The 12,611-nt window shown below is 43.6% G+C and overlaps 1 protein-coding gene across 1 annotated transcript; it reads right to left on the bottom strand.

Annotated features, from left to right (window-relative positions):
• Nucleotides 1-1,223: 1,223 nt before the first annotated feature.
• LOC136458044 (la-related protein 1A-like) lies at nucleotides 1,224-10,827 on the bottom strand. The gene is given in 15 exon segments (XM_066458046.1): nucleotides 1,224-1,687; nucleotides 2,449-2,553; nucleotides 2,932-3,077; nucleotides 3,297-3,360; nucleotides 3,478-3,615; nucleotides 3,709-4,016; nucleotides 4,846-4,947; nucleotides 6,325-6,394; nucleotides 7,477-8,000; nucleotides 8,091-8,162; nucleotides 8,258-8,348; nucleotides 8,716-8,878; nucleotides 8,963-9,411; nucleotides 9,413-9,522; nucleotides 10,267-10,827. Coding segments are annotated over 15 exon segments (2,832 nt in total). The 5' UTR covers nucleotides 10,552-10,827; the 3' UTR covers nucleotides 1,224-1,482.
• Nucleotides 10,828-12,611: the final 1,784 nt, after the last annotated feature.

Raw genomic sequence — 12,611 nt, 5'->3', positions numbered from 1 at the left:
GCGAGACGGGCTCCGCTCGCCGCCGTGGTTGGAGGGAGAGGGAGGAGGGGCGCCACCATGGTGGGAGCGAGGAGGGTCGCGGGCGTGGTTGGAGGGAGAGGGAGGGCCATCGAGGGAGGAGAGAGAGAGTGGGGGAGGGAGAGACCGCGTGGGAGGGGACTGCACGGGCCATCGGGGAGGGGGCATGGGGAGGCAGCAAGCCGGATCTGAGGAAGAGGGTGCCACCGTAGCTGGCTACTCGCCGGATCTGAGGGAGAGGGGAGGAAGAGGGTGGGGGAGGACGACGCCGCCGCCACCACTGTCTGGAGGGATGGAGGAGGGAGTGGGAGAGGGAGGTCACGAGGAGGGAGGAGGGGCACGATGCCGGTACGTGGGCGTGGCCGAGCGGAGCGGAGAGGGAGGTCGTGAGGGCGCGGAGCGGAGCGGAGAAGGGCGAGGCGTGGGGCGCGACGACTGGGTGAGCGGCGGGGGGCGCGGGGAGGCCTGGAGGCGGCAGGCCGGGCCGCTAGCGGGCCGGCTGCTCTGTAGCAGGCTGTGCCGTGCCGGCCCACGTGCCTAGGGTAAGGCCTAGGCACGGCCTGCTCCTCCGGGCCGGGTCAGCCCGGGACCGCTAGCCTCCGTGCCGGGCCGTGCTTGGGCCAGGCAAAAAAAAAAAATGGGCCTTAGGCCGGGCTGCATGGCCTAGGAGTGGCACGACACTTTCTTTAGCTACTTTCTGCAACAAGTCTACCACGGGCCACGGCCTACGAGTCCCAGCCCTCGATTTGGATAGCAGAGCTTCTGGAGTCAACTTCCACTGGATCAGCACACCCGCACTACACCTGCCGTAGCGGATCTCGATCCAAGTCGTCAGATCCAAGGATACACTACTCGGAACAGAACAAGCGGCATCACTTTCCTCAGTTCTTCAAAAAAAAAAAAAGGTACGATTGTCGTAAGATTTTTCTTAGAATGAGTGACATTGTGGCGGCAGTTTTAGTTTTCAAAATGGTCCTGACATCATTTTTTTAAAGTGACATCATTTTTGTTCTGCTACAAGTTTAGAAGGAAAAGAAAAAGAAAAGGCTTTCAAAGATAGTAATTAATGCATCATTTTTTAATTTAAAAAAGGATTCAAAAAATAAGTTCTCAAGATTACTATACATCATTTGTCACGACATTATAGCATGCTAAACCAACAGAGCCCACTCCCTAAAGAACAGCACCGAGCCAGCACAACCACGTCTTTAAACTCCATTCTCTATTATTTGTCTATTTAACAAGAAAAAAATCATCTATGTACAACTCCCACAATGGTGCCAGGAAGGTAATGAAAAAAGGGTGGAAAATTTCCTGGGCAGCCACAACACAAGGTATGGGCAGGGGGGTATACCAAAATCTGCACATGTCTACTCGAATCATTACTTCTCCGCAAAGAAAAAGAAAACGCTACTTCCTCCTTTTCTGGGGCGACCACCAAAAAATTTCATGCCAGGCTCAGATCTACTTAGTCTCAGCCTTGGTATGACTTGCGGCCACCGCCACACTGCTGCTACTGATGCGAGTTCCTTTCTCTGCCGTCTCTCGGGCTTTCTCATTTGCCTTGTTGAAGTCTTCTAGGGTCCGGAACTCCTCCCTCAGGAGCCTCTCCAGCTCTGGAAGTTTATCTACAGGTCCGCTATCTGGATTTCGGTAATGGTGAAATGCCCTGGTACAATTAGAAAAAATCAATGTCAGTGACGATCATGTGCTCAAATCAGACAAGTTCCACTCCAATTTGCAGATTCCATTATCAAGTTGGACCACTAGTTTTCCTGGTATACACCACTTTCATGTAGAAACTGCATGCATAACAATATATAGAAATTGAATGAACTGCATGCGTGCAGCTACTCTAAAGATTTTGTTGTAATTCTTCGAATTCTCGAACAAATCCAATCCAATAGAATAAAAAAAAATTAAATTCGTAAATCATAAATTAAGTAATAAAACATAGATAAATAATTAAAGAATACAATCCTTATCCATCTTTTCTTTCTTTTTGCTTCATATACTAAAAAAGAATTCAAAAAGGGAAAATTTTCGTAGGGTGACACTATAACAGTAAGTTCACATGTAATCGTAGGCCTTGTTTAGATTGAAAAAAATTTCAACCCGATGAATAGTAGCACTTTCGTCTTATTTGGTAAATATTGTCCAATCGTGGACCAACTAAGCTCAAAAGATTCATCTCGTGATTTCCAACTAAACTGTGCAATTAGTTATTTTTTTTACCTACATTTAATGCTCCATGCAAACGGCTAAAAATTGATGTGATGGAGAGAGTGAAAAAACTTGGAATTTTGAGGGTAACTAAACAAGGCCGTAGAGTTTCAGAAACAGAATGTTCCTTCGCTAAAGATAAACAAATAATCTCCAGCAACTGTTTCACAAAAGAGGAATGCAAACAAATAAAAAGATAACACATACCAGTATTTTTCGAGTCCATAAAGATCACCATTACGGTAGAATTCTAAAGTAAGCTTCTCGAAATCTTCATATACATTGGGTTGGAAGTTTTTCTCCAAACCATAACTGCAAAAAAAAAAGGTAATAATTGATGCTGCTCTTGCAAAATGCACTCCCTCCATAAACTTTTTTAAGGCGCACACGCATATTAAGATTCAAACTTTAAAAACTTTGACCGATAATTTAGTTGATTTTTTTAACTATTACAATACAAACTTAATACGGTTAGATTTGTAATCAAATATACTATCAATTATCATAAGTTTATAACCCTTAACAATATAAAATAAAATAAATAAATGGTCAAAGTATAATTTAGGAGACCGTGTCATATCAAGTCACGCTTTATAAAAGATTATGGAGGTAGTACTGATCAAATAAGATGCTGCAAAATGCAAATAAGCGGCAATTGGAACGCTATTCTTCAAATTACGATGTCCATACCTATAAAATCTGAATAGACACTCGAGACCATATCTGTAGCTCGCTTCAGCATCCTCCAGTGCCAATTGCTTAAAATGATTGTACATATCATCGTTAAAGTTATCTCTTAGATAGTATGACCAAAAACGATACAGTGAGTTCATTTGCTGCAGACCATTGAAAGCACACATGTCAATAGTAATGAAAAATATAACTTTTCAACAAGGGCACATGTAGTATAATCATAAGTCTCCGATGGTCCAACTGACATAATCACGAAGACAATGTAATAACACGTATAGATTAAACCTAATCAGCTTTATGCTTTTTCGCTAGTTAGTGTTTACAAAGATACGACTGCCAGATAAATATAGAGAGAACTGTACCTCACTCTGGCCAGTGCCTAATTTCTTACGCTCCATGAGGCATTGATTTTTGAACTTATTGTACCTTCACTCAAAACAAGAAGGTTGATATATATAAGAGGAAATGGAACGGAGGAGAACAGATGAATAATGTTTAAAGAACATTAACTTATAATACACTTCCACGCCGTAAGACATTTACCTTTGCTGCTGGAGCTTATTCTTTTCTAAAAGATGAAAAGTAAGATGGTGAGATTGTGGAGAAGATTTGGGCACAGATCCAACAGGCGAGCTCCCAGTAGGAATTCCATGAGATGAACTCAGCTTTGAGCTTTTATAACTAGACAGCAGTGGAATCATCAAATCAACAGCAATTTAAGGCAGCAATTAGGTAGGTTTTACTGAAGTAGACAAGGATTAATTGTTGACCCACCTGTGATTTTCTGGAGTAGATCCATAGAAATATCCAACTGAATTGCCTGGAGGACTTTCTGATACACCACCATATTGATCAGGATTATTCACAAAATTACCAGCAAAGAACCTCTGTTTACGTGAGCTGTGCGCTTTTCTATTGCCTCTATTTTGGCGCCTACGTGGAATGGGCTGTCCAGCTTCTTCAGTACCATTAGTCCCAGTGCCAATATGATTCCCCTTTGAACCACTGGTTGGTTTAGAATCAACATCTGCAGGATCAGCCTGGGAACTTCTTTGATTATCAGTGTGTCGACCATGAAGTTTCTGAAGTCAGAATTAATAGTACAATATTAGCATGAGAATAGAACAAAAGGTAGAATCTAATACCAAATAGAAGATCATCGTATACAAACCGGAGTCTCAGAATGCCCTCTAAGAGAAGCAAAAAAAGCTAGCTAGTAAAATTAAGCTCAGACACTCAAGACATTCAAGCCTGACCTCAAGTCAGCTTGATTCAGATGTAGCCCCACAAGGAATACACTTATTCCAAGTTTCCAACACACTTATTTCAATGACTCCAAATTTAAATAAGCAAACATTTGAATCAATGATACAGAGTCCAAGACTCAAACAGCAATATGGAACAAAATTGAAAAATTGTCTATTGCTACCAATAAGTTTATCTAGGACCTGACACTGAAGGTTACAAAACACCTTGCAACTTTTCATAGATGAGGAAAGCAGCTATTGAAGTGCCTGAACCGTGACTTGGGGCTCTTGGTGGGTTTCAACTCTAGCCTACCCCAACTTGCTTGGGACTGAAAGGCTATGTTGTTGTTGTAGAATTTGAAATAATGAGCTTATAATTTTGCGACGGAAGCATTTGCTCAATTTACCATAAATATAAGGATAAATGAATCTGGTAAGTAGGTAGTATTAACTGGAGCAGAACCACCAGCAATCTATGTTCTCACAGACGTGTTAGAGGTGTTAACTGGGAGGTAACTTCGTTATAAGGGCCAAATAGTCTTTTTTCAGCCAATCAATTGTTGGTTAACAGGCAAATGGATAGCATGACAATGTCCGATGAGCATTGGCCAGTGGCATATAAGGAATTTCCCCACTTTGTAATGCTATGAACGTAACACATCACCTCATAGCGGTATAAGGCATCACTTATTCTTGAAGCTTCCTCAGTTGAAAACGCCTGTGGTAAACTTTTGCGATTTTTGTCATCCTTTTCTAACTTAGTATCCTGTGAGATACAAAATTGAAACAATATCTCAGTGAAATGTTCTCAATGTCATTAAATGATACAGCTTAGCACTAGCTCATTACAAGTTCCATATCTCAGACATCAACTCGATCTTCAAAATACTTTGGACACCAAATTGTATTGTAAAAACTAATGAAGAAACATCGGGATCCCGACGTTTACAAGGATGTTGCCTTTCAACTGAAAATAATTTCAGCATGCATTATAAATGCACTTTATTGAACTGTTAGGGGTTCTCTACAACCCACCAGCCCCAGGCCCAAGCAAACATACAATACAACTCAATGCATGGTTTGGAAAAAAAAAACAGAAGAAATTAACAATTAGTTAGTTATTATTCAAGGCCAATAAGCCATTCTAGAACAAATAAGCATGATTACGGTGACTAAATACATGTAAGACACCAAAAGTATCTCAATCACACAAGTCTAATCTAAACCCTTAAAGGCCTGTTTGGATATGGGGTAATCAGAATCCAGATCCAGCCGTTAGAATTTAGTGAAGCTTTAGTTTAAAAATCCTATAAATCTCTGGTGCAATACCACTCCTCCAAACAGGACCAGCCCCAAGAAAGTTTTTAAAAATCTTACAATTGTCAGCAGAATAAATAAAAAGGATCTGTTCATCGAAGCGTGAAATGCACATCAGAAGTCTAGAGATACTATCAAAGATAACTGAACAAAAATACTGTCCAATATTGTCAACTTAAGGAATGCTATCTAATGAATCACCCATTTGCTCCAACACTATCAAATATGACAAGTTAACCTCCAACTAGTCAGTGGCAAAATAAATAGATAAAGATTACAGATGTTAAAGAAAATTATAATCTAGAGCTTCAACAAGCAAGTGCGTAGTTTTGGGCTTGCTACGCTGTGACATTTGTGCAGTATGGCATTATATATAGCCACTCAACAAGTAATTGTACTGTTTGGTCCACCACAAATTTTATTGAAGAACAATTCCTACTAATAAACTATGAATGTACTCTCCTTAAGGGCACCAATAGCAATGCAATTACAAAGAGTGGCATGAATGCAAATATCTTAAAACAGGCAAAACAACAGACACAAAAGGGTTAATTGACAATTCTAGATTTGGTAGTATAGGATAGATGTGATATGAAAAGGACTGCATCAAATAAAAGAGTATTGTATTTGTATACAAGGCCTATATTACAATGAACTCCTAACCTGATTTACCCAAAATCATTCGATCATTGTCCATATTAAGAAACCAACAGAGGCAAACTCAAGTGCATTATTGGTTATGACAGCAAGAAACAGAAAAGTTAAGGCATTATATCATTATATAAATATAAATAAAGCAAGATGCACAAAATTATGTAAGTCCAACCTGTGTGACAATCATTAGCCTACTAACATCTTGATCATCAACAAAAAAGTCCTCATCCTCATCATTGCCCCTGCTTGAAACAGAAATATTGCAAAAGAAAATCATTAATGCATGCACAACTTCTAGTCCCTGTAGCATAGGAGATGTGCAATGGAGCACAACAGGAGAACTACTTTGAGCTATACACAAATGTTATCAGCCTGACTTTCTGATCTGTATGGTAAGACATGATATCTAGTAAGACAAATTTCATTTTTTTTTAAATATGAAGATGTTGTATACCATTCTACTATGGAAGCAGACCATTGGTTGCTGGAAAAAATATTTTATGCATAATGCAACTAAAACATAATATTTTAGTGAAATACCGACATTAAATATGGCTAGCGTATATTTTTCTGACATTTCAATAGCAACTTAAGATTTCTCCTTGTGGCTTTGCCACCTAGTTTGCCATGATTGAAAGTGACAAACAAGTACATGTATAACAGTAACATATTATATACTATTAAAAGGTGTATTATTATTGTGTAAAGTGTATACTGTATAGTACCTTTTGTTCCAAAAGAAAATACAAGTGCGCAGCATCTATCACAGATAACTATGTGGGGGTGGGGGTGTGGGGGGGAGGGGGAGGGGGAGGGGGGTTGCAGCAAACATCGAATGACCATCAGTAGGCTAAGGGCATGTTGGAATTTCTTGCCCAATGCCCACCCTGCTTTGTCAAGAAAAAGCTAGGTAGCTAGCCCATATGAATAATAGCTAAAGGAAGCAAAGTTGACAAGGCTTAGGGTATGTTTGGTCTGCTACCAAATTTGTCACCTCTTAGGTTCTTAGCCAAGCCAAATTTCGGTTGCTAAATGGCCCAGGATTTGACAAACTTTGGCCATCAAAATGAATTAATGTGGCCAAAGGAGAAGGCTAGCAAACCAAACTTTTGCACTCAACCAAAATGGGGGCTAAAATTGGTCAATGTAGACAAAATTTGGCTTGGCCAATTTGGGCAAACTTGCACCAAACCAAACACAACATAAGTATTTAGTTATTCTGCCTTGAGAAGGGAAAAATAGGTTACCACATCCACATGCATACACACCTAGAAAATAATTAATAAACACGTGGAAATTTGATCTTATACCAGTTATAATTTACCTTTTATGTGAATAGAGGTCATCACGTGAATGGTCCACATGTTCCAGTTCCAATTCCTCATCAAGCAAGAAAGTGCTCTGGTCACCACCAAAGCTAGAGAAGTCACTTGGGAAACCATTAGAGAAACCTCTTTCACTCTGAGCATCAGGTACATTTATCTTCGACCTCACTTTCTGAACTTCACCAAATCTAAAAGAAGAATCATGTTTGTGTGAAGGGTGTGCAGAAAGGTTCTTCTTTTCATCAATACTGATGACAGAAAAGTCCTTATTCAATGAATAACCATGTGAATCTTGCACTTGTTCATCAATAACTTTTTCCTCGATACCAATATCTGTATTTCTAATATCTTTAGATTGACAATACTTCTTTTGATCTTCAGAATAAGCATCCTTATTTGAAAAGCCACCAATGTTCTTGTCACCCACACTGCTATCCATACTGGCAGATGATGGGCTCGCAACAGATGTACCAGAAAGCGAGACCCACTTTGACCAATCAGAATGCCTTCTAATCTTCTCATCCTGGCAGTAGACAAGCAAATGATAAGATTAAACCAAATACCTAAACAGAACATGAAATTCGAACAATGAAAATTAAAATAACATTGCAACCTGAACTTCTAGAAGACTTGAGCTTGCCAGTGCATCTAATATCAGGTGTATATCCTCGGTCATTTTCTTAAGCTGCAAATAAGAAGAAAAAAACAAAAGAGTTGTTTCCTAGCACAAGGGCAAAATAATAGAAATACAACATTGAGCAATCTGGGAAGAAAACATACTCTCTTGAAATCTGCAAGTTTTGAAACTGGAACCCAACCAAGCTCATCCATTAAAGATTTCAAGAAATCATCATGCTCCAGATTTGTATCACTGAAAAAAAATTGATTGAATAAACAAAAGATTCCATGCCACAGTTGTGCTAAAAGAACATTTAGTCACTCCTAATGTTATCGAAACATATAAGATCATCTTAAATTGTAGGCTGTCTTGGTATTTGCATGTATGTTGCATAATGACAATACAACAGTGAAGTATGATGCAACATCAAACTTAACTTTTTAAGATCATGTTTCTGACGACCGGCAAATATCCAATTAAAATAAACTATTCGGCACCGCTACCCAGCACCCACAAAAATTAAATGAGAATCTATCAACACATTGCTACAAATCCAAGTGCCTATTTTTATAGGTATCATGCTTTCTTATAACTTCAAAAGAAGATAATAAGAATTTACCTGAAGTAGTACTCCACTTGAGTTAGTATATTAGATCTTAACTCAGCAGCTTCTGGGGATAAAACAGGATTAGGAGCTGGTTGATTTTGAATGTAGCGTGGTGGACCTCTCATTGAATCCATAGGTACAGCAGGCATGTAATAATACATGGGAGGGATAGGCCCTGAGTTTAAAGCATTCATCAATATTTGAAAACTAAAAAAAATCCAAATTCCAAACATGTCATAACTGGTGAGTAGAGCATTACCAGGATATGGTGGTCCATTGATGTATCCAAGAGGTACCATTGGTCTGACAAAAGCTCTTGGCCCAAGACCTTGTGGTAAGCTTGTGTTTTCTCCAGTACCAAACATCTGAGGATTTTGCCAAGCCTGACCATAATGGCCATGGCCTTCAGGACCAGGATGGGGCCTAGTGCCATGAGTGCCAACAGGAGGCCGCCAAAGATGAGGATCTCCTCTTGGATGTGGCGGCATTGGCCTGTTACCTTCATGGGCACCAACTTGATCTACTGGAACAAAAGGAGGCACAGAATTCTCATAACCAGACTTTCCAACATACCGGTCATGATTCGGGACCGGGATAGGAAATGGCTGGTAAGAATATTCTTGTAGTATCATTGGACTGGGAACCACAGGGTAAAAAATGGGTTGCCCTGGATGTTGGGGATAATGCATTGGCGGAGGGTATGGCTGCACCATTAGCAGAAGGAAGACGTCTCCTGGGCCCATTTCTATGATGGGCTTGGTTATTTCTGTTGGGATTTCCATTTCCATGGCCATCAAACTTGTGCATACGACTAGCCACCTGAAAATGTTTGCCCATTTTCATAAAACTGAAGCAAAGTATGAATAGTACATGGAAAATGCACATAGGATCTAACCTAGGAAGAGTGACTCTAATCCTATATGCATCAGTAATAGAAATGCTATAATGTCTTTACAAAAACCAAAGAAGCACCACAACTTTTATTGTGATACAGAGATGCAATGAAGCAAAACCAAACGAAGAAGGATTGAAATGTTTATGCAGTAGAGGAAGGGAAGAATGGGAATTGCAATACCACAATGTCTATCAGACTTCAGAATTGTGTTTTGCGTCAAAACTGTTCAACAGGATACTGGGTAAAAGTCTAGCACATTCAGAACAAGTTTCAATTTGGACAGGGCATCCCCAAATGAGGCATGCCATGCAAAAGAATACTATCTAACTGCAACGATGATGCTTCAGCAGTTCAGCTAGACGACAAATTTGAGTTACCATGACAAGTGTGACATACTTCATACATAGCGCAACCTTGTCAGCTGGAACCCAACATCTAACATGAACGCACTGGACAAAAAGCTGGAACTACTATAAAAATAGCTATCCGTTACTACATTCAACCAGGCAGCACAAAAAAGGTAATAACTACCCATATCCACGGAAGCGAGCAACCGCTAGCATTTTCACCAACAGTACCTTAAAAATTAGCTACACCAAAATAGACACAGACCCAGTGAACAATAAAACTATACATAAGAGCATATCAGAACCAGGGACAGATTATACCTGCGATGGAGCCGACGGCGGAGGGGGGGCCTGCGGCCCCTTCACGGAATCGCTGCCAGCAGCATTGCCCGCCGCTGCCTTCACGGGGGGCTCCGAGGCAACCTTCTGCCTCGCCTCCTCGAGCGCGGGCCAGGATTTGGCCCCCATAACGGCCGCCTCGCCGGACTCCGCCGGAGGTGGTGTGTTCTTCCTCCATGGCGATGCGCTAGCCCCGACTCCGGCGCCAGCCGGATCCGCTACCTCTACTGCCGCCGCGCCGGCGCCGCCCGCATTCGGCTCCTCCATTACAGACGCCAACGCACAACAGCAGTACCTGCTACCTGGCTGCCGCGTTTCTCCCCGCCGCCGCCGCCGCCACCGAGAGCGCGAGACACAGGAGCAGGATTCGGGAGAGACCAGCGAGCGATTTCTCTTACTTAGCGCGCGTCCATGAAGGCGCCGGCGACGACCACGGCGACGAGGTACGGGCGGCGGCGGGGTAGGGTTTTGGGCAGAGAGATGGACTAGGGTTTTTGGGTGGAAGTGAGAAGGCGAGGGCGAGACCGCGAGAGTGAAACACAGCTGAGACCGAGACTCTGATAGGGACAGCCGGACAGGTGGTGTGGACTGGGAGAAGGCTGTGTGCGCGTCTCTGTGTGCGTGGAGCGCGGCCGGGAGTGGGGACCGACTGGCTGCTGGCTGCTGCCGGCCGGTGCCGGGACTGCGTGCCTACGGGTATGGCCATGCGGCCCGCAGGCTCGTGGCCCGGCCCAAGCACATAACGGTCCGATGGCCATTGGGCTCGGGCCGGCCCGGCCCGAAGGACTAGGATGTGTTTGGGCCGCCACCTAGGCCCGCGGCACGGCACGGGCACGGCTTGGTGAAAGAGGCGGTCCGGTGAGCGACCCGGTGCCTCCAACGGCTAGTGAGGCAGGCCGTAGGCAGCCCAGCCCATGAAGCCGCCTCCCCCGCGGCCGTATATATGCTGCCCCCCCGGCTCGCCCCCCCCCCCCCCGATCCCTAACCCTAATCCCACTCCACTCCCGTCGCTCGCAGTCGCAGTCGTCTCGTCTCGCTCACTCTCAATCCGCCGCCTAGAGCTCGTCGGCCCTACTCCGATGACCTCGTCGCCGCTCGTCCACCTCGACCTGAGTTCGCTAACCATCTCCTCCCTCCTTTCCCTTCCTATCCCCTCCTCCGGTGTACCATGTGAGTTCGTCGTGTCTATCCTTCTGTCGCCGCTCGCCGTCGTTCTAATTGTTGCATGTCTCCTCCTCTGGCTGCCTCCCTGACCTCTTCTCCGGCACTGGGCTCCGGTGGCGCAGGTTAGGGTTAACCCTAACCCTAACCTTAGAGTTGTGTTGTGTCTGTCCATCTTTCACTCACTCACTGACTCACCCCTGTTCTTCTATTCTGTCATCTGTTCTTCGTAGGTTGGTGGTGCCTGACGTCGCGTCTTCCTCCTCTGGAGGCACCATGGCTAGATCGCCAGCGCCAAAGCGCCAGCGTCCACCGTTGAGGGACGGTGTTGGAGCTGGAGGTTAGGGCCGGGGTTGGCCGTCCGGCCCTTCATCGGCTGGGGTCACCATGCCGGTGGTGGCGGATGTCTATTCCCACCTAGCCGATGGCGAGCACCCTGAGCCCGAGGAGGAGCTGGAAATCGAGGACGACGACGACATCGGTGAGGATGCCCGTGGGCTGTTCGGCATCGATCTCGGTGATGGCACCCATCTGATTGATCTCGGTGCCGGCGACGGCGACAGTGGGGTGGCAGCCTCGACCGACACTCATGGTACCTCATCGACTGGTGGTACTGGTAAGCTCATATCTCCTATTTGGGAGGATTTCACTGAGATTAAGGAAGGTAAAATAAGAGTTGCTGCCATCTGTAAAATGTGTGGTAAGAGGTATTCTGCTAGATCTGCTGCTGGCACTGGTCATTTGAAACGGCACCAGAAATCATGTAAGGCAAAACATGATAATGATAAGAGGGTCCAGTCTAGGCTTGCTCTGAATGTTGATGATTTGCATAACTAGGTGTATGACCCTGATGTTGCTCGTACTGAGTTGTGTCGGTTGATTGCTAGGCTGGACCTTCCATTAGGCATAGGTGAGACACAGGCCTAGGAGGATTACATCAAGCGTGCTCATAACCCAAGATTTGAAAAGGTTTCTAGGCAGACCACTATTAGAGATATGGGCTTGAAGAGATTGAAACCTTTTACTGAAGATTTCAGAACTGCAATAAACTTTTTGAATTCCTCTAATCAGAGAATTGCATTGTTCAAAAATTACTGTATTGCTCAGGGTATAAGACCTAGAAAGTTTGGCTTGAATATGGATGTTAGATGGAATTCCACCTATTT

This window comes from Miscanthus floridulus, chromosome 6 (assembly GCF_019320115.1).
Source record: "Miscanthus floridulus cultivar M001 chromosome 6, ASM1932011v1, whole genome shotgun sequence".
Classification (NCBI taxonomy): domain Eukaryota; kingdom Viridiplantae; phylum Streptophyta; class Magnoliopsida; order Poales; family Poaceae; genus Miscanthus; species Miscanthus floridulus.
The sequence above is the reverse complement of the archived record's forward strand: the minus strand, read 5'-3'. Positions and strand labels throughout refer to the sequence as shown.